Here is a 20,000-nt window from a genome sequence, read left to right as displayed (position 1 = left end):
TGTACATTACTTTGGAAGTCCATTAGAAAAAATCTTAAATTATATGTTCAAAATGGAATCAAGTATCTTAAGTCACTTGAATATACTTTTGATGTGACAGAGCAGTCTAGTGTAGAGTATCCTGACCCGACCCAGTCTGAGCCATCTAACCTAATAAGGAGTTGTTTTATATTAGTTCATTATTTGCTTTATCTTGTTTTATTGCATATCTGCATGAGAGAGAGAGAGAGAGAGAGAGAGAGAGAGAGAGAGAGAGAGAGAGAGAGATGAATAATGCAGTTTCTTGCTATCGTACAATCATTGATTATGATAATGTAAAGCATGAAGGAGGATGGGGGAGGGACAGAACACACAAATCACTTGTGGTCTTCTTAAGGATGTTTTTCCTACTGGTGATACACAATTCTTGTTGAACTATCACTAAATTTATGTAAAAAAAACCCCGGAGATTCAAAATAGCATCCATTAGAACCTTGGAAAAACCGAGGTAAGCTGCAGAAGTGTTTGAGAATGCAGTCCCGCTTCTGTTTACGCAGCTTGAAGCATAAGGAAAAAAAGAAAAATATCTTCTTAAATACTTTGGCGTATGATCAGCACTGATTTCAAAGGCTACGCAGATGATTAGTAATAAAGTCACGCTTTGTTATCATCATGGAATTATTTTAAACTATTGCTTTAATTACGAACACAGCTGAAAATTCCATTAATTTCATCTCATAAGTATTACTGTTAAAGGATACACAAATAATTAGTTCAGTTCTCACGCAATTTCTTTAATATGAGTAACTAATCCATGTTGAAGTACTTCTTGCATCATTGAAACATTAACCCACAGTGACTTCCACTTTATTAGTACAATATTTTATAGTTAATAAAAAGTTCTCGTTAGTTTTTCCTTATATTACTTTCTAATTCTTGTTAAACTGTCGCTTGAATCATGAAAACACACTTTGACGACCCCGCTCACTTCTAATACAGTCTATCAAACCTCAAAGTAAGACGCAGGAACACCTACAAATAGCTTACATGTTAAAGCGATAGTGAAGGTGAGAGCAGGGCAGACCAAGAGGCTGTAAGGAAAACGAAGCCTTCTCTTCAGGAGGACTTGTGTATTTGCCTAGTGTTGCCAGTAATGTGAAGGCGTGCTGCGTGGGAATACCTAACCCTGTCCAGCAGCCTGTTTGTGGTCACTGAACCTAAGTGCAGGGGTTGATTATTGAAAGCAGTGGTGGGATATATAATTTTCATTACTGGTATAGATGGAAATTCTCTCTCTCTCTCTCTCTCTCTCTCTCTCTCTCTCTCTCAAGTGACTAATGAAAATGAACATATGGAAACTAAGAAAAAAAACACAACTCATCTATACACAGGGCACCTTCTAAACACTCAGTTAACTTCAGCCATTCATCATCATCCTTAACCTTTTCTCCACATGAAAATTAATGACTCTGTATTCATCACATCCTTGCTTAGATCCGTATTCTGAAACCCTTTGCTCTCTCACTATCACTGTTTTCTAAAGGCTCCAGTTCAAGGTACTAGTGTTTTTAAAGGTATTTTTTGTGATTCTGGTGGTAAATTGAAAAGATTTCTAGTGTACTGAAAAGGAAAACTGTCTACAAAACGCAACTAGTCATTTTTGTGGTCTTGGAAAAATTTTGTGGTGAGAGAGCAAGTCGTTTGAGAATACGGCCTTAAATTCCGTCTACTCATTTACAACTTCTCTCAACACTTCTTTGGAAAAACAAATATTCAGTACTCACTTAGTGCGCAATATTTCAGCATTCAGGACACTGCCCACACTGCTGGAAGTGGTGTTGAATGGCTAGTGATGGTGAATAGCAAGGAAGCTTAAACAGAATGATGGACAGTGAGGGAAGAGCATCTCGCCTCAGGGCGGTGGCGCGGTTGACTGAGGCCTTACCGAAGCATCGTGAACGAACAAGGAACCGTGAGTCGTGATTACGTTGAAGTTTCTTTCTAATCTGTTTACTGCTCTGATCCCTTAAATTGTTCTTGGACTGATTGGCTGTTAGGCACCAAGGCAGTACAGTGAGACAGATGATTGGATAATTGGTTACTGTAAAGTGAAGATAGGACAAGAGGAAAGTAAGCACTGACCGCCTATTGTGATGCCAACTAGTAGTAATTCACCGCTTCGCTCACTCTTTATAGCAGAAAGTTACATTTGCATGTTTCAACTTCTGATTTCAATGATATACTGTTAATTGTTTGAGATGACTTAAGGTTAGTAAATATTTTACGAGAGAGAGGAAATATACTTTTGTCTTCGCTTGTCTGAGGTTGTATGGCAATTTTACGTATTATATGTTCACTTCCTCGCCACGGGATGACTTCACGGTGGAATAGGATGTGAATGGGATGGGTAAGTAAAATACATAATTGCAGATGAAGGATTTATTATCAAATAATTTACTATGCTGAATAAATTAAATTACGGGGCTGTCGTGCGGTGCGGAATGTGATTCATGGCGGGATCTTTTAGCGGCCGTAAGCTGGAGTTGTGGTTCCGTACTGAGTCTGGGCGGCGTCCTCCTGGGCAGCCTTGGCGATCTGGTCCAGCACGAACTGGGGGATGGGGTGGGGGAACTCTGGGGCCACAGGCAGAAGGTCAGACTCGGGCTGGAAGCCGTTCTCATCGGCGACGAACTTGACGACAACAGGGGTGCCGTCAGGGGCGGTGTAGCTGTGGCAGAAGCGGCAATTAGCAACAAAACAACAAAAAATGCACTTGTAATCCCATAAACCAAATCATATCGAGGATAGAGGAGTGACTCACGAGAACTGGCCGGATGCCACGATGGCTCCCTCGGGTCCATCGGGGCTTCCAGACTCAGACAGCACGATGCCGTTTTCGGCCTCCACTGCTACGGTGTACCTGCCGTCGTAGCCTTGAGTGCGATCGTCCTTAAGGATCTTGACTGGCTCAGGGGGAGGAGTGTAGCCGTAGGAGGGCGTCTCGGGGGCTGGGGCAGCCACAGCCACGGCAAGCACGACGGCAAGGATTACCTGCGGAACCAAAAGTTAATTGCTTACTACATGTTCTGCCGCTGAAATATGTTCTTGTTCCAAAAAAATATATGGAACGAAATATATTAAGAACGACTAAATTCTACGGAAATTTCTAAATATATGAATGAAAAACCATTTGAGCATCCTACACTCGTCACGGCGTAATGTTAAGCACCTTCACTACTAACGTGACAATAACGGGGTTTGCTCTCACCACCTGCCCCACGGTGGCACCGCTGACTTCTTGGCGACACGAGACGCCTTACGGTGACACGCGACGGAGATTTAGAGTCACTGATCAGATGATATGATACAAAATTTTCCTTCTCTCCTTCCTCTTCCTACTTATCATCATCAAATTAATATATAAAAAAAAACTAATGATTTTAAACTGAATTTCGTGATGAACACTGCATGTTGAGTGACAGTAGCAGGCCTAGCCAGTAATGCCTTGTGTGAGGTGGCCACACCCAGCTGTTGTCTGATAACAGCCTGTAATGCAAGGGTACGTTAACAACAATTTAACACAGTTGTAGTGTATTTGAATAAGACCAAAATAACGTTAAAAGAAGGAAGGTGAACAAGAATCCTGCACCAGCAGCCACGATCTCAAACCAGGGCAACCTCTGCCCGAGCCAACTATGAGTGTGTGCTAATCGAGCTATCCGTAATGTCTCATCATCTGGATCTCCATATAAGGTGCATCAATCAATCACCTAAATAAAAGAGAATATATTTTGATGATGATATACTCTCACAGAACCTATACATAAGACATAAGATTGCTGCAACCACGAAATCCCACAAAACTTGTTTTTTACAGTGGTAAGCACCAGTCACAATGAGATGTAGTCAGAACCTGTCACGTGCCGCGGTGTACACTTTTATTGTCACGTAAAAAATACAATGGCTCTGGAAAGTCTTGCTGGAATATGAAATCAATAATATTAACTTCATCACGAAGCCTGCTAACTGCCTCTAATACTAACACTATTCACGAATTTCCATTAAGTTATCCTTCGTCAGTAGTTTCCCTCCTCTTTGCCTGCGATGTTGCTTATAAGATATAATGAAACAGGAGCCAGGAACACACGGAATCGATGAATGTTCAATTCAAGAGCAATGCTGTTTTGCTGTGTGATATTTGTATTTTAAGGCCCCAGAAACACCTTTCCTCCTTAGCCTTGCAAACTTTCTTCAATGTTCACTCTTGCAAAACATCTCTCAGTAAAAAGCAAGGTCCAGTGAAAGACCAACACTTTTTGCTGTGAGGGATTTGTTTTCCGAGGCCTCGACAACAGTCTCCCTTCCTGAGCTGTGTTCCCTCTTGGAGCTGCTATACTCACACACTTCATCTTCGCACTGAGGTGACACTTCGGTTGTGTCTGTCGAACAATACACGGGTATATATACACAAGTGAAAGGAATAGTGCCCTTGGTGAGCACAAGCGCTCTCTTTACTTGTCAGTCACAGTTCGTTATTCTTGCAATCAACCTTCTCTTAAGTGTCTCCATCTGAGCCTTCTAGAGGCAAGCTACCTGAAGAAAATGCACGCTTTATTCTGCTTTTACTCTTTTTTCATTAGCAAAACAGAGAGGAAAAGATGATTTTAAAGTTTATTCACTACAAAAATCTGGCACCTTCAAGACGCGTACTTTCTACTACGTAATGTAATGTGTTGGTTGTCCGGCCACGTTTGTACCACGGTCTAGATATAGGTCTTCGATCCGCGCATCCACGGTCACGTGTCTATGACTCATGGGGGACCCGGGTCGTTGAGATGCAGGGGCCCAGCGAGCCAGTCAGTCCCAACCTCTGCCTGTATATCTAGAGTCTAGACCGTGGTTTGTACCAGATCGCTTCATACATGTAAACATGCCTGCGTCTGGGCACATCATGCACATCTCTCTTCCTTTACTTAGTGTGGACAGCAACTGTCCTCCAATGGAAACTCGCATTCCTGTTGACTTACCGATACCGATTACAAATATGACGGTTAGCATTACCACAATAATCTTCCTGAATATACTGTATGAGCTTGCCAGGTTGTGTGTGGCGGATGCTTGTGTTTCTTGATCAAAAGATTGATGGAGCTGGCCTAGTGACTGTAAGTAATAAAGATAAAATGCACCGCTAACTATTGTATACATCTACTGTTCTTTGTCGAAAGATGATTTGATCCATGGTTTGTCGTAGTGTTGTATCATAATGACATTCGTACATACATGCATGTATCACGTGTAACCTAATCAGGCAGTGTGGCCAAGAATAACATGCTTCTATTAACGTTTCATTACGAAGCGAACGTTGAAGCAGACGAGCGTTTTCAGACGCAACAATCCTATAATTCCCTTTTTGTTTAACTTAGAAAATAAATGTTCAGATACTTTCTAAGTACACAAGTTGCAGGAACATTATTTTATGACTTATATAAAGCTAATAATGATAGCTAGTTTACTAAATAGATGGATGTTAGATATGTTGATCGATAGAATGAAGGATTGGTTAGTTGCTTGGTGGTTATAGACAGAGGACCCTAAAGTCTGTTATCTTTCATTACAAGACACTGCGGTTTGTATTGAACACGTTTTTTTTTCTTTTTTTTTTGTCATACAAGGGGGCACCAGTCATTGAAACTAAAACAACAATAAAAAAAATGGCCACTGAGATGCTGGTCCAAAACGAGATGTCAAGAGATTCATTGCAAATTAAAGGATATGTGTCTTGATCCTCTGTCTCTTCCACAGGTAATGGTAATGCCTTGTCTGAGTCAGTCATTTGCCTGGCACAGTATACAGCACAATACAGGGCACTACACTGCACAGGGTTTCGAAGTGCATCAATAATGTAATTTTAGGTAATACCCTTTGATGCTCTGCAAGCAAGGCAGTTTTGTGAAGGTAAAGGGAGGGAGGAAACGGGGAATGGAGATCACTCGATAACAAAACGACAATAGAAGATGCCATACGTTCATTCATAATAATTATTAGTCTTGTACATAACATGCATACAGTTTGTCAGATAAGAAAATAAATACTGTACATTTACATCAGGTGGTTGCGAGATTCAGGTGTGCCGGTGCGGTGCCTCGTCACTGAGGATTGCCATACTTGAGGGAAGGGGAAGGTGCTGGCTTAGAATAGGATTGAACTTCTGACGCCTCGGCGCGGGCGCGGGCGGCGTCCTCCTCGGCAGCAAAGGCGATCTGGTCCAGCACGAACTGAGGAATGGGGTGCGGGAACTCTGGAGCCACGGGAAGCAGGGGGGATTCGGGCTGGAAACCGTTCTCATCAGCCACGAACTTCAGTTCGACCAGGGTGCCGTCAGGGGCGGTGTAGCTGTGGGTTTAAAAATATAAGCAAGTAAAATAAGCTGCAAGATGCCATTCGGCCCGTCCATAGCAGTCCCTATGTAAAACATGCTACTTACTCTCACCTATCATTCCCATCCACAGGCATAAAGCTTCCTAATGATTCGTTAATAATAAATTGATATTGAGTCTATTCCAATTATCTACTTCTTTATTTGTACGTAACATTCCATTGTTAGATGATGAAGGACTGTATGCTTGCTACACACAACTAGAAGTTACACAACAGTGTAAAGCACAATACACTACTGATGTGTGGGAGGGCACGGCACTGAGCCAGGCACTGATACTCACGAGTAGCTTCCTGCCTTAATGACAGAGCCATCAGGGCCTTCAGGGGTTCCGGACTGGGAAAGGGTGATGCCGTTGCCGGTCTCCACGTCCAAGGAATAGCGGCCGTCCTCCTCCATGACGCGGTCGTCCCTCAGGATGGGCACCACCTCCACCATCTCATAGGAGTCGTCTCTGGTTGACGCGGCGGGGGATCCGTAAGTAGACTTGGGCTCTGGGATGGTGTACTGTGGGGCAGCGATGGCCGCGGCGGCCAGGGCAGCGATGATGACCTGGGCAAGGCGAGAGACACTTGATGTAGCTGAATGGGTTGTGTAACGCTTTTTCCGAGTTAATCAAGGCCAGCTCATGATCAACCAATGAAATAATTGATGTAGTAGTAAAGCTACATGAAACCTTCCCTCCTCTCACCATGATACCCAGGTTCTAGGTAGTTACATTCAAGATGAGCTTGGGTGGTGATACACACACACACACACACACTAACACACACACACACACACACACACACACACACACACACACACACACACACACACACACACACGGGGAGGCGGTGGTATAGTGGATAAAGTGGGGAGCGTGCCAAAGTAACATAGGTTGATAGGAGTCAGTATTCTCCATTAACGTGAAACAAAGAAATGTTAAGTTCACAGGAATATACAATAACCACGACCAGATTCACCATCACCCTAACCAATTCACCATTACCACACGTATTTACACTATTCTGTGTATTCTTAATATTTCCCTTTCCTTTACGCATCTCACATTCAATCCATTCTTCTCTACTTTTTCCTCTCACTCTCTTCACACGCCCATAACACACACATCCCTATTCCAAAGGACGTCCATCTATATCCCAGATGCATCACGCCTGTATCCTTTGTACTTCCAAATGTCTACCTTCATCCATAGATTTTACTCTATACATATTCCTACGACCATTATTCTTAACCCCTTCGTGACGCGTTTTCATATTTATTCTGCGTACTATTTGGTGATTTTACACAGCTTCAAAAAGATATGTGGGGACTAGAATAGTGAAGACTCTGGCCATTAATCTTCTAACCTTCATAGATCCTTCCTAATATAAATAAAATCTTCTAATCACATGAAAAAAAATAATGACAAAACCGTGTTCCAGTTCTGAAGGAGTCAAACCAATGGTGCTGGAGCTGAATGTAATTTGATACTGACACGATGGCTTTAAATGTGTGTTAATGCAGTGTTAATCACCGGTCATTCTGAGATGATAAGTTTACTTCTTTTATCTATATATTGTGAGGCAACCCAGTCAGCCTCGAAAACACCTTTGCTATTCTCATTCAGATAGCGATTAAAGGTTTTAGTCTTTCTCTCCCCCGTTAGAATTATTTTGAAAAGCCACAAATAATTGGATATCTTATACTTTCCTAATCAATACTCCAATATCCTTATTAAGCTGTCACTAGAACTATGAAAGCATGCGCCTTTGAAAATCCGATGTAACTTCCACCAGAGACTGACGAAAATAATCAAGACAAATCTCGGAAACTTTTGAGAATACTGTCCTCACTGTCGTTCCTTTTCGTTACAATGCTCAACCTCCACATCTACCTTGATCAGTGCCATTGGAAACCCTCTGTAGCTTCCGTTAGAGACGCTTGAAATTACTCGAGATGATGCGGAAAATCTTTAATTAATAAGAATATAGACCTTACTTCTGCTCTATTCAACCACCACCATCACCATTACCATTAAAAATTAACATCCACTAGAGACACTAAGGTAAGTTGAAAATAATGAATGGAAAGCACAAAATGTAATCCGTAATCTCTTCATTCTTGCTAATGTTGTTCAGCCACCACTACCGCCACCACCACCACCGCCACCACCATCACCACCACTATCACTTACGAGCTTCATGGTGCTGGAGGTCCTGCTGAGGGATTGGTGGCGATAAAGCTTCCTCCGCCGTCTTATATAGTCGTGACGGCCACTTGGTGTTGACTGACGCCCTTGTGTGTGCGCCCTCCTGTGTGCCCGGCCTTCAGTCCCTCCCTCGACAGGCTCCTTTCTCCGCCTTCCTTCGTCCTCCTCCTCCTCCTCCTCCTCGAATGCGCTTGCGAAATCGGGTTTTTCTTTTCTTCCTCTGTTTCCCTCCGCTAATGGTAGTGCTAATATTGATGCCTATACCCTGAATCTATTGCTGGTGTATGGAAACATTGGTGGTGGTAGTAGTAGTAGTAGTAGCAGTAGTAGTAGTAGTAGTAGTAGTAATGATTATTGTGGTAAAGTTAGAAATATTGACAATAAGAGTTGAACTTCGCTTAAAAAACATATCATATACTTTCTACTGATACTGATAACACAGAGGATAGACACATGAATCAGACAAGAAGAGTAATAAGGAAATATAGCCAATGGAAGCAATACAGATAAGACAAAGAAGAGAGAAAAAAACAATAAGGATAGATGAAGAGCGAAAAGGCAACAGGAAGATGTCACAAACTTCGGAATGCAGGTCATCTCAGCTTATGAAAGAGAGGAAGAAGGAGAAGGAGGAGAATGGGGAGAAGAACAGATGGGAGGAAATCATAAATGTTCCACCGACAGTCGGAAATGCCTAGTAACGTTCCTCGGCTGTTAAGTAGTGCAGTAGTCCAGTTTTGTGAGTGGCAGCGGCGAGGTGATCGTTAGGCGCTGAATCACCCCCTTCACCCATTCACTCCTTGAGTCCCGCACCTTCACGTGACGGAGCGTGTTACGGGGAAGTTTTTAGCTGCTGAATAGACCAGAAAGGCTTTATTGAGTCTGCCTGTAACTTTTGTAAGTAAAGACTTGTTGTAATTTTATGGCAAATCTTTTTGTTGTTGTTGGGAGAGGGATAAAACTACACGATTCGAAGCTTAAAATTAGATTGAGGCTTTATTTATGTTCGTTAGAAAATTCTGTACATTATTTTCCACTGCGTTACGTACGTAGCTCACCTGCTATTGTGCTATAGACACATGAATTTAGAACGGAAATACCTGAAACCAGACATTATATCCGGTGACAAGGCGGCTTCATTCAAAATTAACCTTACTGCCCTTTGCACCTTCCTTGATTCACTGCATCACCTCAGCACCGCACTGAGCAAGGGAGAGTGTTCGTATGTCCAAGGTATCGTCTTTCTAGGTATCGTGCACTGATCGCTTTCGTCACGCTACCCAGTTCCCGCAGCGTGACCCTCTCCAGACTCGTACTATATCCATGCTCTTCCTGTCACCCCCTCGCAGACACCGCCGCTCCCTGGCCCAGTTTTCCCCCAGCGTCCTCGTCCCAGGTTCTCTCGCTGGGGTAGAACAGTGAGGTGACTCGTCTGAAATCTGATATCATGGCAGCCTCCTCCTCCTCCTCGCGTGTTGACTGATCCGAGGACTTGCCTGGTCATGATTAGTGGTTTGGCGAGAAGTGGTGCTCAAATATGTTTTCGCTCCTCAAGCTCTCGGTTAAGTGGCGTGGTAGTAAAATGAAAAATGGGTTCAAGAAGCTGCTCTATTGTGGTCCAGTTCAGAGAGGAAGTGATCTGGTGAAAGGAAACATTTGATTAGCGAGTTGGTGGTAGACGTGGATTGCAGACACTGAGGGAGGGATGTAAGGAAGGTGGCCACAGGACGGACACTTTTTCCTCCTCCTCCTCCTTATTGTTGTTCTTCTTGTTTCTCTCTTTTATTCTTCTCTATCCACACCAGTTAAGCCCACGCGGTGAACAAAATCAAAAGGAACCAAACCCAACAAGTAATTCGTACTAAAACTTTTGAATGCACGTTATTTTTGGTGTACGATTATTTGGCAAGACTCGTTTTACTAATCCCCAGAATCTGGTTTCCTCACATATCAAATTAGGGTCTTTATCAGAAATGTCTCCATCACTGTTTATCTAATGAATTCCATCAAAGAAGCACAAAAATCAATAATCTTAGAGGGAGTACTTTTGTAAAACAGGCAGAGACAGTAATAAGAGTCTTCGCCATTCTTTGAGTGTTTACATAATGCTTCACTCGTACATGGAGAGACGCTGCGTGTATATACTGAAGAACGAGATACGATTATACTTCCACCTTCTGATTAACAGATAACTATGTTAAACCTAAAGGAGGAAATGGAGGTCAGTTTGGCTTGATGCTTCCCAACGGGACGAGATTGTGTGGCCAAGACGACTCCCTTCAAGAAAATAATAATTTCAAACAATCCTACCGTTAGCTAACAACATGTTCTGTAGTGTTTGTGTCTTCCAATGAACACTGTGGGAGACTGTAGCACAATCTTCCTTCTTGCGTTGGCGTAACATAATTTTCCGTGTCCTATGTAACTTGCTGTAACCAGCAAATAAGAAAATAACTTAGACTCACTATTTCTACTGGTCAAGTTTTTCTACGGCCACTGTGTCTTACTGAGAGCAACGTAGAACACCGTAACACAACCTTCCCTCAGGTAGGTCATGGTGCTGCTGCTCCTGCTTATCTGTGTCTGGGTACTCGCAAAGAATCTGTTTCTTCCTCCGTTACCTTTTGAGAGACACGAGACTCCATTTACTGTTCCTAACCAGCCATTACATCAATAATTTGTCGACGTAATCTTGTCGGAAATTCCTCCTAGGCATTCTTGTTTCCCCGCTGACCATTCCATTTTTTCATTGCCAAACCGTTGCATTAAGCGTGATTCATTCATTGTTTATAGCAGGATCATTTCACGGGTAAAGTAAAAAAAATGGCAAAGATGTAAAGAGGAAAGGAAAATGAGAGAAGAGAGGAAGAGGAGGAGTAGGATGGAGAGGAGAAAGAAATCATAACAAATTTCATTCTCGCTCTCTCTCTCTCTCTCTCTCTCTCTCTCTCTGACGACCTACCAAAAAGATAGAGAAAGAAAGAGGAAAGAAAAAAAACAATGAGGAGAAAAAGAAAAAAAGAAGAGCAAGATGAGGTACAATTTAGCAAGGGAGAGAAAAAAATTGAAAAGGAGATAGAAGAGAAAGAAGAGAGAGAGAGAGAGAGAGAGAGAGAGAGAGAGAGAGAGAGAGAGAGAGAGAGAGAGAGAGAGAGAGAGAGAGAGAGAGAGAGAGTTTGGTAATAAATAAAACAATAAAAATTAAAACAAAACATTTTCAAGAACACGGAAGGACATTTAAAACAAAGGTATATGATTTAAAGGCTGACAAGTAAGAGAGAGAGAGAGAGAGAGAGAGAGAGAGAGAGAGAGAGAGAGAGAGAGAGAGAGAGAGAGATAATGGTCGTGTCGGTGGTGGTGGTGGTGGTGGTGGTGGTGCAAGTCTGGGCGGCCGAGGCAGGGAGGTCCTATGTTTGCTTGCCCCTGCCGAGCCACGTCTGGGTGTTGGGCTCTTGACCTCGGCCAGGCAGGACCACCACCACCACCACCTCCACCACCTGTCGGGCCAGCACAGATTACACCAGGTCACCTCGGCTTAGAATGGCCTAAATTCTATGTCTTCGTGTGTGTGTGTGTGTGTGTGTGTGTGTGTGTGTGTGTGTGTGTGTGTGTGTGTGTGTGTGTGTGTTCATAACTTATTAGTATGTCAATATTATATTTCTCTCTCTCTCTCTCTCTCTCTCTCTCTCTCTCTCTCTCTCTCTCTCTCTCTCTCTCTCTCTCTCTATTTTATCATTATATAATTTTCTTCATTATTTTTTTTTTTCTACTATTCTTTTTTCTTGTGTGTTCATGATTTATATTCATTTTCGTGTTATCATTTCGTGTGTTCTCTTTCGCTTTGTTTTATTTATTTATTTTTTGTTTTGTTTTATTTTGACTTAATACGTTATTCTTTTTTACATTTATTTGTAATTTGCTTACCATTATTTATTTATGGAATTACTTTAATACTGAGGGCTGTTAGTGTGTGCGTGTGTGTGTGTGGGGGGGGGGGAGGGAAGGGTTACATACACCTCGTGGAAAGAGAATAATGGTGTTTTGGTGTGAGTAAAGTGTTCTCTCCTCCACGTTCACTATCATCACCTCTTCACTCACCAGTAACAATGAGGCTTGTATTCTTAAACGCTTCTTCTTAAGGACTATTTTCTAAACCGCAGAGATGATTAATTGGGTTTTCGTGGGTGGTTCTCCCCGTCAATGTAGCAGAATCCTTGGACAACTATTATTAGAAGCATGGAAACACGTTTGAGAATCCAAGTAACTTCTACCCCAACCTTTTAAAAGCAATTTAGATAAAAAGCCATAAACGTTTTGGAATACTGCTTTGTCACACAGCATTACGAAAAGTCACCATAACTAAGCTTTTCAGTTGGTTAGATCCTGTTTTATTAACCTCTGCTGTACCATGACGCATTTCCGTTTTCATTTTACTTACTATATGGTGATTTTATACAGCTTCAGAAAATCATGTTGGGATTAAGATAGTGAAGACTGTGGCCATTAACCTTCTGACCTCCATAGACCCTTCCTAATGTTAGTAAAATGTTTTAATCGTACATAAATCTCAAGGTAACAGTGTGTCCCAGTACTGAAGGTGTTAAAGGAAAATCAGTAGATTCAACAACAATTTATTTATATTTTACCGCACCTGAAACTGCCGGATTGCATCTAAAACCTCTTTCTGAATTTGGCTTCATTTTAAGAGTTAGGAAAACAATCAAACCGTATATGATTAAATCTGGACTAGAGTTGAGGCACAGTATTGGCCTCACACCAGGAGAGGAAGGCGGTAACTCCTGCCTCAAGCTTGCACAGAGACAGGTGGACCAATAGAACAGACTTAAACCTGAGGCCTCGCTGGGTATCACTGATTATGGCAAGACAGGTTGTGTGGGGACCTCATCCTGGCGTCCACAATATCCTATTTTCACACCTCTCAGCTTCGTTCTCCTCTTCCCTTCACTTTCCCCCCTCTCCCACCACTACCAACTAAACTAATCCCACAACCTACCAATACTTGTCCTCCCTTCCTCCTCCTGCTCCTTCTCCCATCTTCACCATAAATCATAATGGTAATCCTCCAACTAGATCTCCACCACCACTGCCACCACCACCCTCACCGCCACCACCACCAGCACATCTCTAAGGCATCTTCCTGTTCCTCCATCCCACGCAGGCTGCTTCACATTACAAATTGCACATGAAAGTCTCCCGCCCTATCACGACCACATCTTTCTTATAGTCCCCCATCCACTTTACTCCCAGTGCAGTTTTCCTCCACCGCCACGACTCATGCTCCTCCCCTATACCCTCCTCGCTCCCACAGTCCGTCCCTCCTACCTGCTGGTCCCTCTCCACTCCCCGCCAGGTCCCGCCACCATCACCGCTGCAATCATTCATCCTGTCCGGCACATATACCATCGTCCAGTGCGCTTATTTGTCCTGTGATGGCATTGTACAGCTGCCGTTCGTCTTCGTTACCGTCTCTCTCTCTCTCTCTCTCTCTCTCTCTCTGTCTCGTCTAGCATGTTGCCTTTCCGTCCACCACATCATCACCACGACCACGCTTACTTCCACTACTATCACCACAAAGTCTTCACAAACTCTTCACAACCTCCGTAACCACAGTCGTCCATCCTCTCTCTCTCTCTCTCTCTCTCTCTCTCTCTCTCTTTCTCAGTCCGTCACACCCACTGATAGGTGTTAATGAGCTGAGTGAGATAAGATGCAGGAACAGGACGTGTCTGAAGAAGAGGGAGGAGGAGGCAGGAAGGTACAGCAGACATTGACTAAGTCTTCCCTTAGGGTGCCGGTGACATATTTATGGATCTAATAATAATAGCATGATTTTTACCTGATTGCTTTTGAATAATCTAGCTCAGTTGAACATGTTCCCTCAGTCTCTTTCTTATTGAACCCGGGCGATATTTGGAAAAAGGCGTGGAGGCATCGCGAATATTTTTATCTTTTATTCAGTGTTCTCTCTCACTCCCTCACTCTTATTTTTTTTTTTCGACCAAGCTGTTAAGATAGGTACGTACATGTGACAGTCATTTCTCAGCCCAGGGTAGAATAATGCAGATAGTGAGACACCTTGTTAAAAGTAGGATGAGGTGGATTATTGGATTGCAAAGACTCTATAATGACCAGCAAACCTACGCGCTGATGTCTGGCAGAGGTGTGTGAGCTGACTCAAGATTTGCAGCGTATTAACATAAGACAGAGAGAAGACGTGGAGAATAAGAAGAAAAATAGGAAAAGAAAGAGGAGAATTACACGGGATTACATAGGATAAGCAAACAGCAACAGACTTTTAGGTCCTTGCATCTTTATTCATTATGAACTACTTCTAATTATCAACTAGTTAGAAAAGTCAATTAGAGTAACACGATAAAACAGCAAAGCAAGGAATCAGGAGAGCATAGTAAAGGATGAAGAGGAGAAAGATGAGGATGAGAAGAAGGAATTAAGACAAGGAGAAGATAGAGTTGGAGTGTGAGAAGAAATATCAACATGAACACACTATTCTATTTCCTTCTCTTTCTATCTCTATCTCTTGTTTCCTGCTGTTCTATCCCACACTTAATACACTCACCACACACTCTTTCTTCGTCTTCTATCACTTCTGCTTGAGGTTGAGGAGAAGTGTGAGGAGAAATATCAACATGAACACACTTTTCTATTTCCTTCTATCTCTTTCTATCTCTCCTATCTCTTGTTTCCTGCTGTTCTGTCCCACTCACCGCACACTCTTCTTCGTCTTCTATCACTTCTGTTTGAGGTAGATGTGGAGTGTGAGGAACAGGAACACAAAGAAACCAATAGGAAGAACAGATGCTAATTCCCTCCTCGATGTTTACTGAGCTAGATAATAAAATTGAATTATTTCTCGAGGAAGATGATACGATAGAACAAGGTGGGAAAAGGAAGAAGAAGAGGAAAAGAAGCAGGAGGAGGAGAAAAGGATGGAGGAGGAAGAAGAGAACAATGGGGACAAAGAGAAAAAGGACGAGTAATAGAACTAAAACGAGGAGAAAGAAGAGGAATAGAAAATGGAGAACTGATTAACAGATACCGATGAAGAAGAGAAAGAGGAGGAGGACAAGGAAGAGGAAGAAAATTAGTTAAAAGGAGGAAGAATAATAAAGGAAAGAGGAGAAGTAAGAGACAGAAGTGAGAATAGGGGACAGAGGAGGAGGAGGAGGAGGAGGAGAAGACAAGCTAATCTTGGCGTTCCCTATCTAACTCTTGCTCCACCCTCGAGGTTTGCCGTTCTGGGTACACGCTTGGCCCCGGGTAGTGTGCTCTGACTTTCTCATACCAGCTGGATGTGGAATTTTTAGTACTGGGGCGAGGAAGTCATTAAGCAGCAAACACATGGCCTCTACATTCTCAGAAGCCACTGCACTGCCAAGCTGATACCCACCACACGCCACTGGGAGAGCAGACACAGACACAGAGAAACAGACACAGACCCTCCCTATACCAGACTTTCTCCCATCACGCGGTCGAATTTCAGTTTAAAGATTTTTTTTTTCTATGCAGTAACATGTATAGAGTAACATGATCTCTCCTGGCTGGCCCGGAATGGAGTTGTCAGTCTTAAGTTTAGGGTTAGTAGTGGTGGTAGGTGGTCCGGTGGCTTCCCTCGCTGCTGTGCTCATGATGGCTGTGGTTCGGTTAACGTGTGTTTGTCGTGCGTGCTTTAAGATGATGGTGGTGGTGGATGCACGTAGTGTGTTGCCAGATCTTGCCTGGGTGACGCGTACACGATGGAACACGATGAAGGAACAAGCAAAGAGAGAGAGAGAGAGAGAGAGAGAGAGAGAGAGAGAGAGAGAGAGAGAGAGAGAGAGAGAGAGAGAGAGAGAGAGAGAGAGAGAGAGAGAGAGTTTAAGTAGGAAGGAAAACACGATATGTTAAGAAAAAAAAGGCAACTGATAAACGGTTCAGTAAACACGAAATAAAAAAAAAAAAAGAGAAATGAAGAGAACAAGAAGCTTAGGAGTATACGAACGCTTCAACACAAAACGTACAGTCCGTGGCGAGAGATTGCACGCTCCAGCCTCACAAAATGCAAGCCTTGTGTCGTCAGGTCACGCGAGGACTGAGTGAGGGATGGGCGGGTCAGGAATCAGCACAGACGGACAGGTTGAGGCATCTGCGAGGCGACGTCCTCTGCTTGAAATATTGTGCTGCACATTTTGCAGTGCGAGTCTCCTTAAGAGGGAGCTGAGAGTGCGACCAACTGGGCGGTGGGCGGGGCCAGGGGAGCTTCCTCAGATAATGCAATATAATGCCATTTAGAATATATTTAGAAATAATAATTCAGTAAGTCAGGATATAAAATAATGGTGGATATTTGGAACGGAGAGGATTACATACACTGAACACCATTGGAAATATACTCAGAGTGAAGATCTCAGTAAGTTTAGAATATAACATAATGGTGCGTATTTACATTTAGGGCGGAAAGGGGGAAAGGCAGTTGGCAATATCATATACACCTATTTAGAATAAATCAATCCATAACATGATGGATGGTTTATATACTGAAGAGACAGGAACAAACTCTTCTTATTACGCTAATGCAAGTCAACAAAATGAAAATATTTTCACATATGCTTATCAATACACAATTACTTAAAGGATCATAATTAATAATGCACAACAAACTCTATCTTACATTAATTAAAACCTTTTCATATATTCCTGCTACACATAACTTTATGTCATTGTTCCATGATATTTGAACACCGTGATAACGTGCTAGACATCAGAAATCTACAGTCTTTTGGCCGCTGGTCTCGGCTCGGGTATGTGCTGGTTCACCGACGCTGTCCGGAAATTAAACCTGTACTTTTTTTCTTTATGGCGGGACAGAGAGATGCAGTGAATTGGTGTGGAGAAAGCGTTCGAGGGCTGAGTCACGCGAGAGGCGTTGTAGGAAAGAACAAACATTATTGGCAATTATTGACATTATCAATGCCAAGAATATTTCACTACTACTACTACTACTACTACTACTACTACTACTACTACTACTACTTCCATTACTTCTACTAATACTATTACCATTACTACTACAGTACTTATGATAATATGAATATATGAGTTTATTTCCTTACCTTATATTATGATTATTTCTACTGGAATTATTACTTCATGCATTATCATTTATTACTTATTTATTCATTTATACTCACGAGGCGCTTCTCATCTTTCTTCTGTTTACTGGTCTCTGGCGTCTTCCTGCACGTCTATTCGGCCACAGCTTGCCTCGTCCCTGCCTTGTCACTCGTGGTTCTTTTAATATACTGCAGCTGTGTGTCATTGCTCCATAAAGCCTTGTTTACCCAGCCAGGACACAGCGTCGCACAGATCCCACACCAGGGCCGCGGGTGTTGTTGGTCCAAAACAATATCGCGGCACAAAATCTCTCTCCACCTTATGCGGACCAGTTAGTGGCGACTGTCAGCCGGCGACTCCGGGTGTGTCCTTCTCCGCACGACACTGTTCAGCGCGTGAATAAAACGGTAATAACATCATCACCACCACCATCACCACCACCACCACCACCACCACCACCACCACCACTATTGCTCTTACTACTAACTATACGCAAGGGAGATCCTGCTTAGAGGGTTAATATATATAAAGATAACTCAAATATTTATCCAGTTTTATAAGTTTTGGCAGTAAAGCTTTTGAACTCCTAATCTTCTAAGCGTATGAACTTATCTCCAGGTATTAATTCCTGGACCTCTAAAGGAGAGAGAGAGAGAGAGAGAGAGAGAGAGAGAGAGAGAGAGAGAGAGAGAGAGAGAGAGTATTCTATTACTACTATTATTATTTTGTCTTATTTATTTATTGAGTGCGAGTTTTGTTCACAGCCGTCCATTTATCTTTCTCTCTTTCTCTCTCTCTCTCTCTCTCTCTCTCTCTCTCTCTCTCTCTCTCTCTCTCTCTCTCTCTCTCTAAGTGGTCCGGGGATTAACGTGTGGAGATATAGCGGCTCTTTGGCCTTCCTTGTATAGCAGAGAGAAGGAGGGGCAACTTTGAGGGATTTTTGTATATGTAGGTAACCCTTATGTGTGTGCGCGCGCGCGTATGTGTGTGTGTGTGTGTGTGTGTGTGTGTGTGTGTGTGTGTGTGTGTGTGTGTGTGTGTGTGTGTTTCTTCCCCGCTGTGACGTTCTCAAGTTATAGCCTGGTCGTTGTCTTGAGAGTTCTCGTTGGCATCTGGCCCTGAGTTGACAAAGTCCTCATATCTTGGGTGGGTAATGAGACAAAGACTTGAAATTCATGCTTATATTTGCCCAGCACGCAGACCATCCCTCACTCATCCGTATAAATAAATATGACTGACACACTCCAAGATTATCAGCGCCGGCAGGAGTCACCTAATTAGCGGCTGGAAGATTAGTTGTAACTGTAGGCGCCCTCCTCGCTGCTGAGCTCACCGCGGGCGCGGGCGGCGTCCTGCTCAGCTGCAAAGGCGATCTGGTCCAGCACGAACTGGGGGATGGGGTGAGGGAACTCGGGGGCCACGGGGAGCAGAGGAGATTCGGGTTGGAAACCATTCTCGTTGGCCACGAACTTCATTTCCACCACGGTGCCGTCAGGAGCAGTGTACCTGTGGGAGCATTCCAGCGTCACAACCACAAGGCCTCTTCTAATTACCTGGTGCTGATAAAGTCAAGCCTCTTTTCTCATTATCGGTATTGTAAAGTGAGGCACGATGCGTCAGATAGAAGTGTTTTTTTTTTTGTCTACCCTCATACGTCTTATTCATTCAGCAGCAGCAGCATTGAGCAAAATAAATGATAACACAATTTTCAGATATTTTTAGAATAAGAACCGGTTTATCGCAATAGTTTTTCCTTTGGAACATAAATAAAGCATTATGCAAACTACGTCACAAGCAACGAGCTTCTCTTTGACGGTAAATACACAAAACTGCACCAATGCTTTGCAGAAGAAAATATTCCCCAGTTTACTCACGAGTAATGTCCGGCTTTGTTGATGGCGCCGGTGTCGTCTCCCGGTGAGCCGGACTGGGAGTGGCTGATGCCGTTCCCAGTCTCGAACTCATAGTTGTACCTGCCGTCGTCCTCTTGGATGCGGTCGTACTTCAGGATGGGCGCCTCCTTCTCGCTGGAGGAAGAGTCATATGTGGGGGCGGCGAGAGCCACGGAGGCCAGGAGGGCGATGATCACCTGTGGGGAAACACCTGTGGTTCTAGAAAAGTTTCCTTTCAGTGTAAAACCGCACCGCGTTACGTTGTGTCTGTACGGGATTCACGGAACACTCCGTTGCAAGATATCACAAGGAACAAGAGCGAGCAATCAACAATATACTATTCGATAACCGAAGACGTGATTTTGCT

General features: G+C 43.2%; 4 protein-coding genes across 4 annotated transcripts in view; 1 reads left to right on the top strand and 3 right to left on the bottom strand.

The window, feature by feature from the left end:
• Positions 1 to 2,403: 2,403 nt before the first annotated feature.
• Positions 2,404 to 4,525, bottom strand: LOC123518784 (cuticle protein AMP1A-like). The gene is made up of 3 exons (XM_045279788.1): positions 4,380 to 4,525; positions 2,801 to 3,030; positions 2,404 to 2,707 (listed from the first exon to the last, which is right to left on the bottom strand). Exons 1-3 carry the CDS (start codon positions 4,386 to 4,388, stop codon positions 2,503 to 2,505), a joined length of 444 nt encoding a protein of 147 aa, XP_045135723.1. The 5' UTR covers positions 4,389 to 4,525; the 3' UTR covers positions 2,404 to 2,502.
• Positions 4,526 to 5,865: 1,340 nt separating this feature from the next.
• Positions 5,866 to 8,723, bottom strand: LOC123518777 (cuticle protein AMP1A-like). The gene is made up of 3 exons (XM_045279781.1): positions 8,595 to 8,723; positions 6,699 to 6,967; positions 5,866 to 6,372 (listed from the first exon to the last, which is right to left on the bottom strand). The coding sequence occupies exons 1-3, from the start codon at positions 8,601 to 8,603 to the stop codon at positions 6,126 to 6,128; spliced, it is 525 nt and encodes a 174-aa protein (XP_045135716.1). The 5' UTR covers positions 8,604 to 8,723; the 3' UTR covers positions 5,866 to 6,125.
• Positions 8,724 to 18,907: 10,184 nt separating this feature from the next.
• The window catches only part of LOC123518785 (cuticle protein AM/CP1114-like), a 1,912-nt gene continuing 819 nt past the window's right edge, over positions 18,908 to 20,000 (bottom strand). Inside the window, exons 2-3 of the mRNA XM_045279789.1 lie at positions 19,616 to 19,830; positions 18,908 to 19,247 (exon numbers count right to left, since the gene is read on the bottom strand). Coding sequence (XP_045135724.1) covers positions 19,034 to 19,247; positions 19,616 to 19,830 — 429 coding nt within the window. The 3' untranslated portion in view covers positions 18,908 to 19,033. The remainder of the gene's footprint in view (positions 19,248 to 19,615; positions 19,831 to 20,000) is intronic.
• Positions 19,837 to 20,000, top strand: part of LOC123518779 (cuticle protein AMP1A-like) — an 8,058-nt gene continuing 7,894 nt past the window's right edge. Inside the window, exon 1 of the mRNA XM_045279782.1 lies at positions 19,837 to 20,000. This exon is cut by the window's right edge and continues 383 nt beyond it. The gene's annotated coding sequence lies outside the window, so the exon portion shown is untranslated.

Source organism: Portunus trituberculatus, chromosome 44 (assembly GCF_017591435.1).
Source record: "Portunus trituberculatus isolate SZX2019 chromosome 44, ASM1759143v1, whole genome shotgun sequence".
Classification (NCBI taxonomy): Eukaryota; Metazoa; Arthropoda; class Malacostraca; order Decapoda; family Portunidae; genus Portunus; species Portunus trituberculatus.
This window is presented reverse-complemented; position numbering and strand designations above follow the sequence as displayed.